Source organism: Aptenodytes patagonicus, chromosome 7 (genome assembly GCF_965638725.1).
Source record: "Aptenodytes patagonicus chromosome 7, bAptPat1.pri.cur, whole genome shotgun sequence".
NCBI lineage: Eukaryota > Metazoa > Chordata > Aves > Sphenisciformes > Spheniscidae > Aptenodytes > Aptenodytes patagonicus.
Window position 1 is genome coordinate 29,948,212 of NC_134955.1, and position 21,443 is coordinate 29,969,654.

The 21,443-nt window shown below is 40.4% G+C and overlaps 1 protein-coding gene across 1 annotated transcript; it reads left to right on the forward strand.

Annotated features, from left to right (window-relative positions):
• The first annotated feature begins 334 nt into the window (after positions 1-334).
• Positions 335-18,565, forward strand: CHP1 (calcineurin like EF-hand protein 1). The gene is made up of 7 exons (XM_076344615.1): positions 335-556; positions 5,763-5,835; positions 13,273-13,353; positions 14,635-14,762; positions 15,649-15,710; positions 16,782-16,904; positions 18,225-18,565. Exons 1-7 carry the CDS (start codon positions 490-492, stop codon positions 18,276-18,278), a joined length of 588 nt encoding a protein of 195 aa, XP_076200730.1. The 5' UTR covers positions 335-489; the 3' UTR covers positions 18,279-18,565.
• Positions 18,566-21,443: the final 2,878 nt, after the last annotated feature.

Here is a 21,443-nt window from a genome sequence, read left to right on the forward strand (position 1 = left end):
GCGGGACACCTGCGGCACTGAGCAACGGAGGGGCTGCGGCGGGACGCCGAGGCCCCTCCCACGCCCCGGGGGCGGGACTATCAGAGCCCACACCCAATCACGGCGGAGAAACTTACCGCGGGGACGCTACAGGCAGAGGGCAGCAAGAGCCGCCGCGCGTCGCCTGCTGGGAGCAGCAGGCTGCCTCTGCCTCAGCCGTAATAGCCGCCGGGGATGACGCCCGCGCCTTGGCAGGGCGTGCTGTGCGCATGCGCGCGGGTGTCAGTCGGCGGCTGAGGGGCGGGGTGAGGCGGGCGGCGAGGGCCGGGCCGGACGTGGAGGGCGGGGCGGTAAGAATCGGTGCGGGCTCGCCTTCCGCCTCAGTACGCTGGGCGGCCGTGGTCGGGCTCGTGCCGGCGGTGGCTGTGGCACTGCCGTCGCTGTTCGGCTGCGTAACTCTCTCCAGCGCGGAGCACGGCCCTTCCTTTTCCCTCAGGCCCAGCGGCGGCGATGGGTTCCCGCGCGTCCACGCTGCTGCGGGACGAGGAGATCGAGGAGATCAAGAGGGAGACGGGCTGTGAGTGCGGGGGCGTGAGGCGAGGCGGGCCGGGAAGTGCTGTGGGGGCTGGGCGCCCGGAGCGGGGCAGCGCCCCGTCCCTCAAGCCGGGGAGGCGTCTCGGCCGGCCGCGCCGCCGTCAGTCCCCTCGCGGCTGCGCGCCGATCTGTGCCCGGGGCGGCCGGCCCTGCCCGACGCGGGGAGGCGAGTGCGACCGCTGCGTTCCCGGCTGGGCAGCGCCTGGTCCCAGCCGGCTCTAGGCCGGGACCCCGCTGTCCCCAGCGACCGGGGGCGGACATGTCTCGTAGGCCTGCGGAAACCTGGGAAACGCCTCTTAGTTCGCCCCTCGCTGCCGGTAGCCGCGCAGGAGCGGCGTTGGGGGGACGGCGTCCGCGGCCCGGGGCTGGCTGAAACCCGCGGGCCAACGCGTCTCCTCTGGTACTGTGCCGGTCTCCCTCTCGCTTGGGGCTGGCAGCAGCCGCCGGTTGCAAGTGTAACTGCTGGTAACTGAGATGCTCCTTGGGCTGGCCTGAACGCGACAGGGGCAGCTTCGGGGGCTGGTGTGTTCTTTGCCCGCTGGAAGGCGAAAGCCGTCATCCAGCCAGCCGGGATCTGCGAGTCCCTTCGGCTCCTGGTTATGCTAGGTTTGCGGGCGAGACCTCGCGTGGGAGCCATTACTGTGGCTTAAGGAGGCGAAGATCAGCTGTACAACGGCAACGAGATCTGAGTGGGAAAGGAGAGCAGTCCTCTCGGTACCTGCAGTATTGCATTCGGTCAGAGATAACTCGTTGGATTTTTAAGAGTTGTCGGTATTTCTGGTGCTGGAGTTTCTCTCTAGTAGCTGTTTTTAGCCCGAAAAAGCTCTCATTGTATAGTAAATGTTACTTGTTTCCTAGACTATCGCTAAAGTTGCCTTAAGGGTATTCAGAATGAACACTGAGTGGCATTTAAAACATAAAGGAGGTAACATAACTTGTGAAAGTTGGGTATGGTTAACTAAAAAAAAGTGGAAATTCCTGCACTAATCAGCAATTGGGAGAGCATTATTCAAGCTGGGTTGTAGTATATAGCTACTTTATAGTATTTGATTGAGTTGTTCTCCATAAAGTACCTTAGAAAAGGTAAAACTCACTGTTGTTAATTTGGCTGATAGAATGGTTGCCTATCTGAGAATTCTAGCAAATACTGAACGATAGTAAATTGAGGGTGCCCTTCTAACTAGTTGGAGAGGGGAGGTCATAACGGCATAGGTATCACTCTGCTGTTTGCTTCCCCCCCCTCTCCGTCAGGTAAACAAGGTCTTCCCAGATCACATTTTTCTCCTGCTTGTGCTTGCTGATCTGTTCTTGCTACATGAAAATACTTTCCTCAGTTTTCTTTCCAATAGAAATAGTATCATATATTCATTTTAGGTGATAGTTTATTTGTGTCAGGAAAGTGGGTGGCTACAGAAAGGGAGTGGAAGAAAATTAAGACAGTACTGGCTAGCGTAATGGACAGCTGAGTGAGTTAACATAGTTTCCATGATCCTTTTTCCATCTGTCAAGGGAACCTTCTACAGGAAGGCTGTGATAAACAAGTAGGAATGTCAAAGTGTGCTTATCCAGCAAGAACTTACTGGGTTTTCTTTTTTTTCTTTTTAATCACAAAGATCACAGAGTAAAGGTAGCCTCACCTCATTTATAAAGATGCTTTAAAAACCAAACCCTAAATCTGGAATGTTCTTCCAAAAGGTTTTACTTTTTTCCTCATGCCAGTATTTGATTTATTGTCAGTGGTGTTTAATTTTCCTGTCTTTTTACTATTCAATTTTATAAGTAATACCACTTTGTTAATCAAGCATTGCTAATCTCTGACTCATGCTTGCTTGTAAGTCATCATAGCGTGTCTCGTTGACTTTATCAACTCTCCCTTCCCCCCCCCCCCAGCCTGTAACCACAGTCTAGGAATGTGATTTCTCCTCTGCCTTTCATACTTCTCTAGGTAGATGGAAAATTCCACCAAGCTCTTAGCACTGTTATACACTTCATATAGGTGCAAATATTTATGCAAGGTACAAGGTGGGGGGGAAAAAACCCAGGATGCTGGTTTATCTGGAACAAAGTTCACAGGGAGAATGCTAAGTTAGTATTACTGACTAGAGTATCCTGTGGTTTGTTAGAAACTTGATGCTGATGATACTTTACCTGCTGAAGAGTTTGAGAAAGGGACTTTGTAGACATGAAACAATTTGGCAGTACTACATGTCCATCTTGAACTGATGTTCTGGTAAGTGCTCCTAAGGATTCTTTTTCTGGCCTCCTTCCTGTGAAACATGACTTCTTCAGTTCATCTGGCATAAGTAATGAAGCACTGAACAGAACACAACCAATTCGACTGAGTTCAACTATGGAATTATACAACCTTTCTCTTGTTCAATTTTCTGTAGCACAAAACTGAATAGCTAATGACACTAACATGAGTGATAAATCGTATGTTAATGTTCTTTAGCTGAACAGATTAAAAAGATATCTTTTAGGGGACTTGAAGCATAGTCTTTCAAAAGCCGTACAATGACACTTAATCTCTTGAATTAAATCTAAGTTTGGATTAAAGTTCTATATTAATTTTTTTATATTGTGGTGAAAAACACTTCTTGGCATAATAAGTTTAGAAACATCTGCAAAGGTAGTGTTTCCAAGAACTGTGGAATAACGTGTCCACTAAAACTTGGTGACAGAAAATCTCCATCAGGTTCTCAGTAACATGTGCTAAGCCTGAAGTTGACAGTCCTAAATCTTACATGATGTTGTACGGAAGCTGTTTGCTTTGCATATAAGCATTTTGAAATTTGAGTTTGAAAAAACCTTCAAGTAGCCCTAATTGCTTTTGTATTTCAGTAACAACTATAAGAAACAGATGAGAGGTCCAAGATGTTGCTTGTCTGCATTCTGTTGCAAGCTTTTGGAAAGCCATTGGAACGTAACAGGGTTCACACCCTATGTTCCCATGCTTTGAAGCAGTCTACCTAAGGATTAATAATAAACTAATGCTCATATCAGAGATTAGGAGAAAAAATATTTCATTGGTAACAGGTGATGGATTTTCTGATAGATATTTATATATTTTCTAAGTATATAAATATATATTTATATGAGTTTATGCTAACGTTTTAGACAAGAGTTTCAGAATGTCTAATTACAAAAAACTTTCTCATGATTTAACAGAAGTAAAATAGAGGGTACAGCTCCTATTCTAGAGGTCCTGACTTAAATTTTTAGAAGGACCTTAGTGGGATAGTAGTATAGATAAAATTGTGTTTCAGCTAGCTTTAAGACTTAACCTTTGATTTTAAGAAGCAGTCATAAATTGCAGATCTTGTTTCTGGTTCTCCTATGGTCAGCAGGGAATGTCAAAATCTTTATTTTGCATGAGAAGGCTCTGAAAAGTGTCTAGTGATGCAGCTTTCGTGAGGGATGAGGGCTAAAAAGGAGATGATGAAGGAATACAGTGGTGGACCTGAATCATCTTCCTTTCTTATATAGCTATGATACGCTTTTTGTCTAGTGTGATGTTAACAAAAACACCTCTTCTCCTGTCAATAGTTACATACCATTTATCCCATACTAGCTGTTTTGGAGGTGTTCCAAAAATGGAGTTGCTGACATTAGTTTGGAAATGGTAGCTGAGTAGAATTCTTATCACCCTCTTCCTTTCCAGGGAGAAGTGGGAGTACAGGGCTTCTTATCGGAGATGTAACTCTAGGCTATTCTTTTTTCATCATCAGTTGTTGTTATTGCATATCATATCTAAAACACTAAATCAGAAATGCAGAAATTTGAAGTCTTTAAAATACTGGTGCCTGCTTTCTGTGTGTGTGTTGCTTAACTTGAAATTGAGCAAGCTGCCCAGTCTGTAGAGAAGTTGCCTTAGGTGGAACTGAGCAAATTGCCCAACCTTATGCAAAGAATGAAAGTTGCCGAGGAGACAAGGAAAAAGAAAAAAACCAGTTGCTGGCAGGTCATGCTAAAGGAGGGAACAGTTGAACCTAAACAAATAGCCTGGAGAAAGAACAAACCTGAAAAAAAAAATTTTGCCTCCGGTCAGATAACTGCTGTGCAACCTGTTCCCAAATAAGCTTTAGCAAGTAACAAAAGCATTGTACATGTGCTGGTGAAGGCTTTTAAAACAATTGAATCTGAAAATGACACTAAGTCGAGTTTAACATTGTAGAAAATTGCACCTTTACTGAGTAAACATTAAAATTCAATTCAGTCTTATTTCATGTATTTATTAACTTCATCTGAAGAGGCTCTGAAAAGCCAAGATCTTCTGCAGGGCATTCTTTCAGTGTTAAAGGAATTGCTATTCTAGATAGGTTTAACCTGCTCCCATCATGGACTATTCTAAAGATCTAGATGTGTAGTGTCTTGGGTGGTCTAATATCTTGGTAGTGTTGACACCATGATGCTAAACTTAATACTGGCTTTGGAATTTCTTTTTCAAATTGCAGATTTAAAAAGTCTGCACTAACTTTCTGCTTGCTTTGTGTCCCAACTCCCTCCCGAACTTCTTTAGAACTAGGCTTTTTAATTTTTAACTCCACGTGCTAGAAGCCTGGAAATTACTTTAGTGAACCCCAAAATGAACAAACTGTTTAGATTCAGGCAGTCCTGTAAAGGAAGAAAAATGATCAGGTGTAAAGTCTCTCTGACCACTTTCCAGATGCAGAGAACTGAGTACATTTTCTATCTTTAGATGGAAAAAGACAACAGGAGTAGAGATAAGCAAAAGAGAAGGAAAGATACTACAGCAGAGGTCTGCAGTGTCATGAATGATGTAGAGGTCATCAATGAAGGCTGTGTCCAGATTATTTCTAGCCATAAAGGAATTAAGGGAAATACAGTGGAACTGTGAATCAAATAATTTTTCTTTTTAATTGCCATTTACTGAATCAGATAACCAAAGAATGTTAGAGACCAAAAATATAAATGGGTAGAAGGCAGAGTTAGACAGATTTTTGAAGAGTGGGCTTATTTGTCGATTCTTGAATATTAAGATGCAATTTACTGCTCACAAAGTCCCTAAACTGCTGATTGCTATGTGCTTGCAATGTAACTTGTTTTGTGTGATCTTTTTTTTTGAACACAGCTTCTGGCAATGGAGTAGTTCAGTGTAATGAGGTCTGTTCCTATGAGGAATCATTGACATGCTAATTTGTGTTTCTTCTTTCTTTTTTTTTCTTCAGTCTCCCACAGTCAAATCACCCGCTTGTACAGTCGCTTCACCAGCCTAGACAAAGGAGAAAATGGCACTCTTAGGTGGGTATCATCACTAATTCAGCTGTCCTTGCATTGACACATATTTGTAATGTGGTGGTTTGCTGTTGTAGGATGCCTGCATGTTTTCCTCATATGGTGAATCAGTGAGGGTACTATAACAGTTTCTTTCATACCTACTGTCTACATAGACATTCAAGTTTGTTCTCTCTTATCAAAGGTCAGGAGAAATGTGATTGTTGAACTGAGGTGCTCTGAATACCAGTTGTCTTTACTGTAGTGCTGTAGCAGTTAATACAAGAAAGGTGAGATCTGGTATTCAAGGTCTTACAACAAATGTTCAGAAATGTTAAATCACATTTTTAGATTGTTATTTCTTACCTTTCTTTATATGTTGCTTCTAATAGTTGTTACAAGAATGGTTCCACTATGTCTTCTTCATCCTGGCTTTCATAACAGAAAGATCACTTATATTTTTGGGAGCATGGGCTCTTAACTGTTTCTGATACCCAGTGTCTTTTAACACTACTTTGATCTGCAAGCCCTTTACTATTCTTAACTTTGCACCTCTTGTTGAACACCCATGTCTATTAGTATGCTGAGAAATAAAAAGGAGCTGGAACCGAGTCACTGTGACTAAACAAATAACATTTTATTCTTTAAAGTAGTAGTGCAGGATATTCCAAGACCTTTAAAGTGTTTGTCTTCTGTCTACAATTTGAAAACTACAGAATTGAACCAGTTTCTTAGAACTTAATCAATTAAATAAAGATGAGGCTTAAACTTTATCTGCAAACCATTTTTTGCTTTGATGGACTGAGTCTGCTGGAAAGAGTATTCTCAACTGAAAGGTAAACTGTAGTGGGATGATTGCCTGTTAAAATATGTCTCTGCCTGCTGTCTTTGTTCTGTAGCCTTCCTCACTCTGGTTATTGTATTGCACATTGGTATTGGTTTGCTCTTTATTTACTGAACTAATTATGAATTCCGATTGTATTAAATTGCTTATTATTCTTCTCTTTTGATGTTGCCTACAGATTACATTAATATTATGGAAACATATGACAAATAAGAGCTGTCCATGATTGCACCAGGGGTGCAATTTTGCAGCCAACATAGTTGGTCTAAGACTGTACTGCAACTGAAAGTCTGTTGCTTTTCTGTGTTGATGCTGGTACTCAATGCTCATCTTTGGAAACTAACCCTCAGCTTTGAAAACTTGCCAGGCAAAACAACAAAAAAGGAATCTGGTCAGTTTTCAGGTGGATTTTGTTTCCCATTCACCATATAGCTGCATATGCCAGAACCAGTGCACAGGGAAGCTGGAGAGAACGCAAGAGAGAGTAAGAAGGGGAAAGGGACCTTGTTATAGCATAGTATACAGGGTCTGGCTGGGATGGAGTTAATCTTTTTCATGGCAACTCCATCCCAGTCAAACCCAGTAAACATAGATTCAGGGATCACCTGGGGTTTTGTATATGATCTTGTAAAATGTGATTGTAGCATGCACTATAAACCTATAAAAGCTAGACTTACTTATAAACCAACCTAACGGTAAAGCTAGAATCACTGCTTAGAAGATGAAGGTGACAAGTTGTAAGATAGGCTGTCTTTGACAGTACCGCCAGCTTACTGCAGTTTCCTTTCCTGAGGGAAATATGCAGTTCCTTCTGGTGCCACAAATTGGTGACTTCTCAGTTAACATTTAAGTAATTGGTTGTGGAGTTGTACTGTAAACAGGACTACTGAGTGATTATTTCTGGTTAAAAATACTCTCCCTCCCCTTTTGGTTTGTGTAGATATTCTTAAGCTGACTGACTCCAGTGATTTGGACTGTGGCTATACTGTAAATATCTGGACTTGCGTAGCTGAAGGGATGGCAAAATGGATTGTGGGTGTGGAAACAATTGGCTTGGGATGGGCAGGAACTTCTTAAGCCCACTCTGTCACCGAAGCCAATGTATCATATAAATTGTAGCATTGGCTAATTGGCAGTTGTGACATACAGATCAGCTGATGATATTGTAGGTAAGGTTAATACTACTTATGTCTCAAAATTAAGTTACTTGAAAGAAAAACAGTAACAGCCTCTTTAAACTTTGCATGTGGGTTTAGTCTTCACTGATGAATAAAGGTGATGGCTGCCAGACTAGCACAATTTGAACATAGCACGCACTCTTCCTCAACTCTTCCCTCCAACTTTAAATTCATCTGTTGAGTCCATAAAGTTTGTATAAACTTCAAAGTGATTGTACTCAGTTTATGTAAGAGGAATAATTAATTAAATATGCTATGAATGTCTGTTGCACAGTGCTTAGTTTCATAGTGTTACCTATCAGGAGGAGTTTGACTTTCGTTGTTGATAATCACGTGGTACTTGGGAAAGGAAGTGAAGTTCATTTGGAAAATCCCAGCAACTGTGCAAACTGTGATCCATTAACTTGCAGTCTTGGCCTCTAAGCATAGCCTGCTCCCAAACGTGGCTGACTTAAAGTGGCATTCAAATTTTGAAACCTGTCCTGGCACCCACAATATGTGGAAACCATTAAGTTTAAGTAATGGAAAACTAGTTCCTGAAAAAAAGAATGAGGGGAGAGTAAGAACTACAGCTCGGAAGGTGATAAATGTTGGTTTCTGAAATACTGATCAAAGAGAACTTGCTACTTTGAGATAAGCGAGATTAAGTTATCGCTTGCTTACTACTGCCAAGCAATTTAGAAGGCATGTCTTCTGTTTGTTTCCTGTGAGCAAGAATGATTGTTTCCATAAGGATGAGCTATACCTTTGACCTACAAATCAGACATGACAGAAATCACTCGTGACTATGGTCAGGAAAAGAAGTGTTAGGCAGTTCTTTATGACACGAAATAAATCTTTAAATGTGTACCACCCTTCTGAAGAAGGGGAAAAGCTGTGTTGTCCTTCTTATCTATGTATTAAAAATGGGCAAGGTAAAGAGCATTTTATACAGAAGATCTGGTAGATGATGATTAATCCTGGTGGTTAGAGAAGACAGGTAGTTCATTCTGGAACTATAACCAAAAGCTGAAATCTTTCCTAGCCAGATGTTTCTATCCAGCCTATGTGCAGTTTCAAGGCACTTTCTTTTTACAGAGTTACGTAAATAAGATGTAAGAGAAGGGTACTGATGGAGCCAAAACTTCATATGCCTTGTTTTGGCTCGTTCGTCCCCCCCCTCTAAATTACTACAGTCATGGTTACTGATTAACTCTTAAATTCTTCAAAAGTGTGGAAAAATGTTATATTTTTCCTTAGTTTCACTTTTCCTAAACAAAATGAGGAAGCTCCCTCAGACCTGCACCACCTGAATGAAACCAGGTTGTAAAAGGCAGGACAAAACCGTTCCTTTGAAAATTCTTTTGTCACCTTTGATTTCAATATTGTGACGTGCCGAGTTGCCAAAATAAAAGGTTGATACCCTTGGATGTCCATAGCTACATCTAAATTGTGAAATCTGAAACATACTTGTTCTGCCTATATCCTAACTATAGGTCAGGAGGAAACCAGTGTGCATGTTTTCTTCTTTACATTCCGATTTCCAAGATGAGGAAATTGAAGCACATGATCAGGATAAGTATGTGCTTGCTTCACCGAGTCTCCTTGTTGGGCTGGCACTGAAGTGTACCCACACAAGAATGCATCTGCTCCAAAATTTATCTACTAGTAAGTAGCTCTAGACAGACACATATAGAGCTATAAAAAAGGAGATACTTGTCTAAATTGCTATTTTTGCATGTAACTTTTGCATGGAGCCTCCCACTTACGGTATTTTCTTCTGCACTGGGGAAATGACAGGTTAAGCACCTCAGAAGTATTTTTTTACTGTACAACAATTGGTATAGCCTGGTGAGTGTGGAAGAAGGAAGGGGAGGGCAAGTATTCTGAAAGCTGATACATGAGGAGAATAGACACACTAAGCTGTTTATGCATATCTCATGCTTATGAAAGCTGCTCACAAGATGGTGTCTCCTGGAGTACTTCAGAAAGCCGCTGATCCTGAGAGAAGGATAACGAGAGCTAGCCGGGCCATCTGTTAATCTTTGTCAGTGAATTGAATCATCTCAGTCTGGAAAGATTTCAAAGTAAAACATAAAAGCTAGCTTTCTGAACGTGGAATTCTTTACCTTTGCTTAAGAAAATGCAAAGGATTTTTAGCTTTATCAAAAACAGACAAGACAGGCAGGATATGGGTTTGGATCGGAGAATGATAGGGTAGTAAAATAGTCTATACTTCCATCCTCGACCATGCTTTATTCACACTGCTTCCCCCATCCCCCCCCACCCCGTTGCTCATCTAATTATTACCTTTACTTTTAGCATACTTCTTGGCCTAATGTTTATAAACCGATTACTCCTCCTCAGAGAGGAGATGGCTGACACGGCTGTGAAAGAGGAGGATATCCATCCTCTTTCCCTATCATTTCTCCAGGCTCCCAGCACCTCTTTGTCAGCCATGGTGCTGTTAGATTTTTTTTTTTTGAAGCTTTTTGAACTGCTTCAAGTTGCTAACTCAACAGAAGCATAATTGGGAGGATGGAGAGGAGGAAGGTGGGGAGCTTTTTGGGGGGTTAGTGGGATACATTGGACCACCAAAAGGTCTGATGAATGACAAAGCTAACGTTAGCAAGGGAAGGGAGCAATGAAACCTCTTCAGTAGTAACCTGTTAAATCTGTTTGACCATCTTGCATGATACACCTTACTTCTTTTAATTATTTGCCTTTTTCAAGTAATTTCTTGTTGCCTATATCCTCTGGACTTTTTTCCTTTCCTCTACCACTTCTGTTTCACATATGGTTTGTTTTCTCTCCATTGTTTTACTTTCCCTCAGCTCTAAATAGCCCTACCCTCCTCATTCCTGTTGAGGGAACAGTACTCTCTGATACTATCTAGAAGTAAAAGAAGGATGAACAACCAGAAATAATGGAAGGAAAAAAGGGTCTAGTAGGTTTCTTGCAGCCTTTGGGGTAAGGCAGAGCCACCTTTACGGTAGGGATCTGCTGTGTGCCTTGAAGGGTATACTCATGCTTAGAAATACCTGTCTGTCTTAGAATCTACAAATTCCTTACTGCAAAGTATGTCTAAGTGTGAATGCACTGGCATATATGTTAAATGGTTGGCCTGCACGTTACGTTTAAGCAAGGATTTAATAGAAGCCAGGTTCTTGGAAAGGTGTGTTAGCAGAACCTTGTTGCTATGGCACATGAACACAGAAGTAGAGGGCATAAAATTTCCTGTAAGCTCCAGCCTCAGCCAGGTGAAGCTGATCCCTAATGACTGCAGGAAGCCTTAGTTTATAAAGTGGAGAATAACTTACATCATGCATTCATTTACTTTTATGGCTGTTAAAGCTATTTCAATTATAACACTCACTCAGTAATGTGCTCTTAATAAGCAAAAATGGTCTACTGCAATCCTGATAATGACAGGACAAATAGATTTGAAACCTGGGGAGTTATTTGTGGTTAATTGGTAATCTCCTGTTAGACTGAAATGCTGAGTGTAAATTGAGGCTCAATACTAAGAAATAGTGATATGCAAATAAAAAATTCTGAAGCATTAGGATTTTGCTCTAAATGGAAGAGAGGGCAGTTGCTGCTTTTAGCTTGTAAATGTTAGCATTGATACTGAAGTCCTGTTGTTAAAATTTTGTTACTAGGACATAGGTTTTCCACATCACTGCATCTCCTGCCTAAACCACTAATGCATACTTCGCCCTTCAGCTGTAGCTTAAAAGGCAGCAGTCCTGAAGGGTCTGGTAACAAGTTGGTCATGTTATACGGATGTTAACATTGCCTTTTAAAAATAATTCAGACCTGGTCAGCGCAGAATTTTGCTGGGATAGCTTAAAAATATGGTCAGGTCGCTCTATTAGAAGGTCAAACAGTTTAACCATGTTGTGACAGATATATTATAATTGGGACTCTTAACAGTGCTGTGGTGTGACTGGGTGCAAGGAATGCTTTAGAATGCATTTAAAACTAGAACGTCTTGCTTCTGTGCCTTTCCCAGGCTAGACTAGTAATAAGGTTAGCCAATTCCTTTTTTCCCCTGTCTTTAAGGTCATGGTATTATAAAAGCGTACTCAAAAACTTTGTGTTTACTTTGCAATTTTTTTTGTGTAATGACATCATGAATCAAACCTTGTTGCTGATTCATTTAGTGAGCATAGGTTTCAAAAGTAGCAAACATTTAGTAATCAAGTTTGAGACTTTGACCCAAACTTCAAAAACAGCGGAACTGCATTTGACTTGAGGGGAATTGCCAGTGTTTCTGGAGACTGGGCAGGAAATGTCAAGTTATGCATCCAGACAGAACAGATTTTTTTTTTTACAGCCTTTCCTCATTGCTGTTATCGTTGCAATTTAAAACCTAAATGATTATGGAGTACATCTTGTACTAACTGATAAATTGCTGTGCTCTGTTCTAGTGGGGAAAAAAAACCAAACCCCAAAAAACCCCAGAACAAAGTTGTTGACCAAAGTAAATCACTAAGACACACTTGGTGTGTCTGCCTTGGTCACACCAAGATTATCCCACTTTCCTGTCAGTGACATTCTATTAGGTTGAAAGAAAAGAAAAATTATTAGTGCAACTCTAATAATAGAATGAACCCTATGTTCATGTCATACTGATCTAAAACGTGTTTACATCAGTACAGCTCGTGATGTCTTTCAGATCAGAAAAAGCTGTAACAATGTTAGCATAGCTATGCTTAAATTATACTGTGTACATATAATCATGAGCAGAAAGGAGAATGGCTGGGAAGAGCAGTGAGTATTTGCAGTGTACTGGTGAAGTTACATCTGGTGTACAGGCCCCTGCCAAAGTCTAAATTTACTACTTTAAAATAGGGGCGCTGCTTGGTTGAAGCTAAAATAATCTGAAGTTTGGCATTTATAATAAGATGCAAAGTTGTTGCATTTAAAAAAAAGAAAATCTGTTAGAATATGCAGATCACCTGTGGTATGTTTGGAGGGGTATGGTATTGTCCCAGAATCTGGAATGGGGTAGTCTGGAAAAATCATGCCAACTCAAATGATTCAGTACCAAAATAATTATTATTTTAAAAAAAAAGAAAAAGTTCATTTTCATTTTGAAGCCATATTTTCCTTCAAAGCCATTTCAGAAGCTTTCCTTTCCTTAAATTGCAAACTAGTTGGCATCATTACAGGAAGATTTCTAGCACAAACAATGTTAGCATCTGAGAAGTGCTGTTAACATGATAAATGGACACTGCTAGTTTGTAATGTAATACAGGCTTGGCATTGTCTTTTGCTTTGCTTTGTGCCATTAGTCATAGAGAAAACATGATTTAAAGAGTTACATTTTAAAAACCACCAAGTGTCTTGCTGCAGAAATAGAACCCAATGGATGTTTTACTGTGAATTCTTTTTAAGCAACTTTTTCTCCTCTGACTTCAACTTTATGCAGACTTCTTGTGTTCTTGCTATACTTAGCCGTGAAGACTTCCAGCGGATTCCAGAGCTTGCCATCAATCCACTGGGAGACAGAATTATCAATGCCTTCTTTCCAGAAGGGTGAGTTCCAATGGACTGAATTTGCGAGCAGGCACAAAATTTGTAGTTTTTAATTAAAGCACAGAATTTGAATTTACTAAAATTGAACACTTCAAATTTGTCATGAAGTGTGTGTGGGTACGTTGTTTCCTCAGTATGTTTTCATTCTGTAATGAGAAATACTTCACAACCTTACAAGAGTTTTGTGTGCTTTATTCACTGACAAACTCAGGCATCATGTCACAGTTTTCCACTCTTCTTGCTATGCTGAACACTTCTAAAGAAAGTCAAGGGCGTGTATGGACTTTGGTTCTTAAAGCACACTTGTAGCAATACTGTTTTATGCTAAGTAGTATTGCAATTAACTAATTCAGTCTTGTTTTTCAGCTTTTAGCCTCTAAGTGTACCTTTCTTATTAGATCAGCTTTTTTTGTTTGTTTGGTTTTAGTTTTTGGTCACACTTAAGACATAGCTTATGGCACTTCTAACATAAATCCAAAGAGATGATCAAATTGGCAGTACTGTCTCTCTTCATTATATCTCTCTAGATTGTTCTATGGAATCTGCTGCTGTTCTTGAACACATTTGTCATTACTGATTGATGAAGATCGGATTGTCTAATCAAGTCATAATACCAGCTAATACCAGGCAGGGTTTCCTGAATAGAAAGCAGAAGTCCTGGAAAGTACTTACATAGCTGGTTCCCACAGAAACTCTAGAGAAGAGAGCTAGTTGTCAGGGAGCAATGAGCGATGGCTGCCTCACAAGCAGAAGTCAAGTGTGACAGCAGAGCTGGCAGGGGCGATGTACTTGCTGACAAAGGGCACAGCACCTGAGCAAGAAAAGCAGAGCAAGTCCAGTGACTGTTGTCACATCAGCCAACAGTCCAACGGTTGCCAGACAAGTTGACAGTGGTGAAGCAAGTCTCAGGTCAATCCAGGGAATCGGGGCCCAGATCAGCAAGATACATTGCCAGACTCAGGCACAGCTGCAGGATAGCTCAGGCAAGGGCAAAGGGTGAGGGCTTGAGCTTAAATAGAGCTTGCAGGCAAGGGGAGGAGAGCCCTCAACAAGACTTGTTACAGCTTCTTTTTTTACACATCATACTTCACAACAGCGTGATCCCAGGTTGCAACTGCACTGTATCAGAGCTGGGTTTGAGCATAGGCAGCCAAACCCTGGGGAGGAGGTGGGAGTGGAAGAGTCTGCATGCTGTTAATGCTTTAGACATTCATACTGTTTACTGAAATAAAGAACTTGTATAAGCTATGCTAAAACTGACCTGCTGAAATGCTTACGCAGAGAGGACCAGGTGAATTTCCGTGGATTCATGAGGACACTAGCCCACTTCCGACCCATAGAAGATAACGAAAAGAGCAAAGACCAGAATGGACCAGAACCACTGAACAGCCGAAGTAACAAGCTCCACTGTAAGAAGTGTGAATGTTCCTATAGAAGCAATTATTCTTTTTTTGTTTTTTTCTAGGAAGGGAGTGAAGGGCCTTGGGGTCTTCTGTACAGTCGTTCCCTGTGGAATGGTATCAACTAATATCTGATTTTATTTTTTTTTTTTACATTAACTTGCAAGCTTACCTGTTCAAAATGTCAACAATTGACCCATTCTTGTATTGGAATTTGGTGGAATTGGTTGAATCTTGAGTAATGTATATGGTTTTCCAAACATCTCATAACAGAAGTGTTTCAAAATGGTTTGCATCCAAAATTATTTCAGATTTAGAAGCCACATCCTGTACATAAATGGGCTTTTCTGCTGCTTTATCCAGTCTTCCATATAATGTAGTGCTTTTTTCTCACCTTTAGCTGAGTACTTTCTTGAGTATTTGGACGTCTGCCCACAGTATGAGCAGAATGCTCTTGTTCGCTAATCAAAGTTGGCAACAGTCCTCAGAGCACCTAAAACTTCTGTCATATCTGATCCAGAATATAGTCAAAGAGAATGAATGGTAACGTAAAAATGGTTGGCTCCGAAGTTAAAGGATTGAATATATTTTAGTGGTAATTATACTTCCATGACTCAGGGCTTTGAAAAATACCTCTGCAAGCAAAGTGCTTCTGAAAGTACTCATACTGAGTATTTAAGTAAGATTTTTCACTTCTTGGCAATAATGTTATTCCTGTACGCGGTAATAACACTTTATGGAACTGAACATGAATTTTATGGTGAATTAAAATTCTAAGCTAATTCTCTTAAAATGATTTATGAATACCTACTATTATTTTTCTTAGATGAATGTATTGTTACGAAGAAAAATAATGGCACTTGAATTAAGCTGCTCGTTCTTTTCTTCCCTGTAGTTGCTTTTCGGTTATATGATCTAGATAAAGATGACAAGATTTCCAGGGATGAGCTTCTTCAGGTAAATAGCACAGGGCTGCTTTGAATGACTCCATCATGATCTTCTCTGTGACTTCACACCCATTTAGAATGAAGAGGGGAGTTAAAACAGTCTTCTCAAAAGAACTCCTGAAGGAATTTGGTGGCTAACTGCTTATCTCTGGTTTAAAGCTTTAGATATAGTATGAGACTTTAATCTCATTTGGTAGCCCAGGCTGTTCTGTCAGACTGGGAATGCTAGATTCAAATTTAAACCAGAGCGTTAGGCTAAGCAGATCCTATTGGAAATGATACCTAAATATCCGACAAATACACTAAGCCCCTTAAGAACTACCTTCTCTAACTTTCAAAGGTGCTTCTAACAGGACTTCACAAGGACAATCCTTGAGGTGGATTAGGTTGTTTGCCTGATCCTCTGTGCATCCTCTCAATAGAATAAAACAACTTGAAATTGCAGCAAAGGTAATCAAAGTTCATCAGTGCTGCATATATATATGAAACTAGGCTTGAGCTAGGAGTAATTACATACTACTAATCCTGGGAAGTAGACATGGCAGTTTGTGGTTCCTGATGTAGGACAATGATTTGCTTTTGACTGAAACTGCCCTCTTCTATCTGCACAGAAAATGCTTTACTGACTGCAGAGAGTAGTGGCAGTTACCGTTTGACTATATACTTACAAGATTCCTGTAGGCAACTATCTCAAACAGCAGATATTCAATCAAATGTTGGTATGGTTTGTGGGGAAAAAATAGACAAAAGCATTGGAACAAAATGTACTCATTCCTAGTTCCGAAAGCTTTCTCACACTTCTACCTCTTCCTGCTGTCTAGTGAAAAAGCAGGATTCTTTGTCAAAGGTGGCTACAAAAGGAAGCTGTCTTTCCTGAAAGCCTTGATGTACAAAGGACGAATAGAAGTCTGTCTAGAAATGACTTCCATGGAAATTCTCCAGGATTGTTCTTGTATGGTGTTATTTTGACAGTATACACGAGAAAAACAGCACTAAGAATACTTCTGTTCCTATGTCAATAAGGGGGGGGGGGGGTTTGTTTAAAAAAAAATAAAAATCTGGGGACTTCTGTATGTTACAGGTATTACGGATGATGGTTGGTGTAAACATTTCAGATGAGCAGCTGGGCAGCATTGCTGACAGGACAATCCAGGAAGCTGATCAGGATGGGGATAGTGCCATCTCCTTTGCAGAGTTTGTAAAGGTTGGTAAACTACATTTTCAACGATGAAATGAAACTGCTCAGTGATGGGCAAGTCATTCAGACTTAAATGCAAATGGAAACAGAGAGGAAGTCGTTCAAATAGGCCTGCCTGCCCGCATTTGGGCAAAGCAAGCCTTCTGCTAGCTCTTTTTCTTCCTTTCTTTATCAGGACTTTTTTTTATACTGTCAGGATACTAATAATTAGTCCATATGTTTCTTCATACTCTCACATAAGCTACAGCCCTGAATATACTGCAGAATTTTCACTTTTTTCTTTCGCAACCACTTCTTTGTATACAAGTAGCCTGACTAGTACAGTTACAACAGAGTAATTCTTCTGCTATAATTGTGCTGATCAGTTTTCACTTGTAGATTTTATCCATTAGCAACACAACTAATATCGGTATTCAAGTTCCTAGCTCTAGTCCTTTGAATTAAATCTTTTTTTAGTCAGAAATAGGTAATAGTAAGGAGCCATGATATAGTCAGTGGAGAAAGTTGTCCTATAGCAGAACAATTTCAACTACCTAATGGGATGGTATTGACAAGAGGAACCAGACTCATCTTGGAGGTGGACAAAGACAGGACAAGAGGCAACAGAAACAAGTTGCAACATGGGAAATTCTGGTTAGCTGTAAGGAAAATTTTTTACCAAGAGGATGATCATAGGTGCTGAAGATGTAGAACCTCCTTCCTTGGAGATATTTAAAACTTAATTGGACAAGACCCTGATCTAGCTGGCCCTGCTTTTTAAGCAGGAGTTGAGGGAGTTGAACTAAAAGACCTCCAGAGGTCTCTTCAGACTTAAATTACTCTGATCTTGGAACACTGAAGTTTACTGTGTGAAACAGCCTGCAGCAGACAAATGTCTTTTTACCTCAGTGTTAATAGCAATTCAGTGAATGAAGTTGCTACCCCAGTTTTACAATGATTAGCGTTAGTAATGCTGTGGTTTTGATTTTAGCTCTTCAGCGACTGCTCATGCACCTTCCTCTACTCCATTCTCCCTTCTGTTTCCTGGCCATGCATTCCCACACAATCTAATTTTGGGAATCCAAGCCTTTCTGGGCTGTTGGCAGACTGAAACTGCATTAGTTACATTTTGGTTGACAGCCTTCTTCCAGCTTTAATGGCTGAAGTTTCTTTCCTTGGAAGGACCTTAGTCTAGAATGAAAAATAGCAGTCTCTAGATGAAAGACTGGCATGCCAAATTGAAGACATCCCATGTTCCTGCCCATTTCCTCTACACTAGAGTAAGAAACCTTGTAGGAGAGAATTATGTACGGTAACTTAAGTAGCTGTTTCTGAATTTTATTGCAGGTTTTGGAGAAGGTGGATGTAGAGCAGAAAATGAGCATTCGATTTCTTCACTGATGGATGGAGAACCTTTCTACCCCTACTATATAATGAATAGAACTTCACTTTCTCCTTAGCACCTTCCCCCAGAGCATTGCTACTGGTGCATATACAATACATCTCCAACCCCTCCCTGATTTGTTCTACCAATGTGAACATTCCCTGTGCATCAGGAACAAAGGGAAATGGCTGCCATGCAACTTGGAAAGGAGCTTTTTTTTTTTTAATCTTTTCCTTCCATTTTTTTACCCTTTCTCCCTTGTCTCCTGCACTACTGTTTCAGCAAAAATGTCTCTCCTTATGTACTGCTGTTTAATCTACAAACTGATTCTTCTGAGCTCTGAATCTGAGAATGGAAAAATGGGAATGTGCCACAGAAGCACCCTCTGAAACACTTTGGAGACAAGCATCTACTGAAATAATAGGTGCAGTGATAATGATTCACTTTTGCTTCCAGTAGCAACACCACACTACAGCTGCCTTCCCCCCCCCCCCCCCATTTGGCTCTTTACATGCAGATTTGTTTCTTCCCTGCTTCCAAATCTGCCTTTTACTTGAGGACTTCTCAATTTCTATGGCTTCATTGTACAACTAGCACTGAATGCACGATGATAACCTAGAGTACTTTAAAGTACTGTGAATAGATTTTATTCTTTGTGGGATGAATTCGCAGGGACAATAGGAGAATCTGTGGTGGAGACAGGCTGTGGTGTCCTCAAAAGGAATAGGAATTCTGCACTAAGTCACTTAAATTGTTCCAGTAGCAGATGCAGAAACTTGTTTCTTTCCTTTGAGTAGCTTGCAGAATTGACAGCCAGTGGACCATGAAGTGCCCTCTCCAGGTTGCTTTGCTCTAGGATCCCTCCACTCATCAAGGTGGTTTTGTCTCTGAAAGTGTAAACTTGTTTACCAGTGTACGTAATGCAAGAAAACCAGTCATGCCAAAATCTGGATTTGTAGTTCTGTCACTGCTCCCTGGTGATAGTGTCGTGAAACGTAGTACTGATTTCCCTGCCCCCCACCCCCCCCCACCCCCCATCATAGTGGCCTGGATAATCGGTAATTATTTACATTTTCCAGTGTGGAAGTCCTGGTCTGTTAGATTTGTGTTGAGGGTGGTAGCTGTATTTATGAAAGCTCTGGCATAAGAATATAATTTGGGGAAGTACATATTATCCCAAATATTTCAGAATATATTTCTACACAAATCTCTTTGCAAGTGTAAGATGATTAATACCATTACTATAATGCTGATAAATCCAAGAGATCAAAATTACTGAGGGTTCAATAGTAACATAATTTTCTGTGGCTAGATTGGCAAATGATCTCATCTAGTTCAGCTGGAGCATCCCATAGTCTGGGAGGTCCTTCCAATAAAACCAAAAAACCCTGGGAGCTTCTTTATTGAAGAATCAGTGTTATAACTGCTTCTCTATGTCATGTGTTAACATTTCTATAAATACTTACCAGTCTCAAACTACCCTCAAATGTGCATTTTCTTTTTTCTCAGTTCCTTTAATCATCACTTGTGTTAAAGAATAACGTGCAAGTCTCTGAAGGATTTTTTATTTGTTTTAAATTAAGGAACTGCAAAGTGAAATGTTGCACTTTATTGTTTTGCAGAGTGCAGCACAATTCCAGAAAGAAATGTGAATTAAAAACCTCTACTCTGTATGAAAAAGAAACATTACAGTTTTATGACCATGTCATGTAAAATAGGAATGTAACAATATTAACAGATTGAAAAGTAAAAAAGTGTTTGTATGCTTTGTGATCTGCTTAAAAGTAAGTGTTGCTCTCTTCTGGCTATATAGTTGTAACATACAGTTGTGCCTTACTGTCCCAGTGAGACTGGATATTGTATTTATCAATCCATAAATAAACCCTCCACTGTATTAAAAAAAAAAAACAAAACCCCAAACCAAAACTATTCCTGTATGGTAACTGACTATCCTTTAATGACTGGAAAAGTTAAATACCAGTAGAATGGTGCTAGCAGGCCTTCCAGATCAATTTTTTATAACTGAGCTTGTTTTCAGAGTATTAATAATCCTTCATTTTGCTGGTAGAGTGGAAGAAACTAGTGCAAAACATGAGCTCCAGAAGAGGACATGCACTCATAATACTGCACTATGGATCCCATAACAGCATGAGCTTTACGGCTCTCCATGGTTCCAAACTGGGCTTTTTTTGTCCCTCCCCATAGTGTTGTTCTAATTAAAGGGTATATAATACCAATGCTAGTTTGTGATGTCTGTCCTTATAAGCCCTCACCTTAGAAATCAGGTATTTATGCTAATGTGCTTTAAGGTGAACACAAAAAGATGCACAGCAAAAAAAACCACAACCAAAACAAAACCCAGCTAACCTTCCTGCAATAAACAAAAACCCCAACTATCAGAATCTAACTTTGCTGTTAGCTGTATAAATCACATGGAAGCCACCGAGTATCTTAGTGTTCTGAAATCTACATATTTAACATGTAACTTAAAAGGTGGTAGACAGTAAGAGGAGGAGTTTTACAGAGCTGAGAAATTTGTTAAATTTAAAATTGTTCAGAGCCAAGCTGTACAGATACAAGCAGATCTCCACAAAAGTAGTATTTTTAGCATACCTGGTTGCTTGTATAAATTAAATCTGAAGTCTTCTTGAGAACAAAGGTCATCTGTGAAGGTTAAAGTCTGGAAGAAGGATAAGATTATCAGCTCAAAGGCAGAACTACTTAGTATTTCATTTTTGTCTTTTGAAAAAGCAGTATATGGGGTAGGTATTTAAGTACAGATGAACCATTTTCCAGTGTACTGGCAAACAGGAAGTCAAGTCTGTTTTCAAATCTGCAGACTCAAGTTTGTTATATTGAGACTCTCTGGATGGTTGGCTCCATGCAGCCAATTAGTTTTCATTAATTGTTAGAGTATTTTGAAGACTACAGAAAGCAGAAATAGGTTTGATAGCTAATCAATACTGAAAGGTGGCAAATGAGTTGACTTAAATAGCTGTAGGCCCATTAGCTTGGCATCAAGTCTGGGCAAAAGAAAAGAATCTGAATACAGGATTTGACTCAGGAGGAGCACAAGTAAAAAATGTTTCCACAACTTTACAATGGAAAATTACTTGAAAGGTCTGTGTTGAGTTCTTTGAAACTACAACTTTGGTTGTAAATAGTGCGTGGATATATTATTT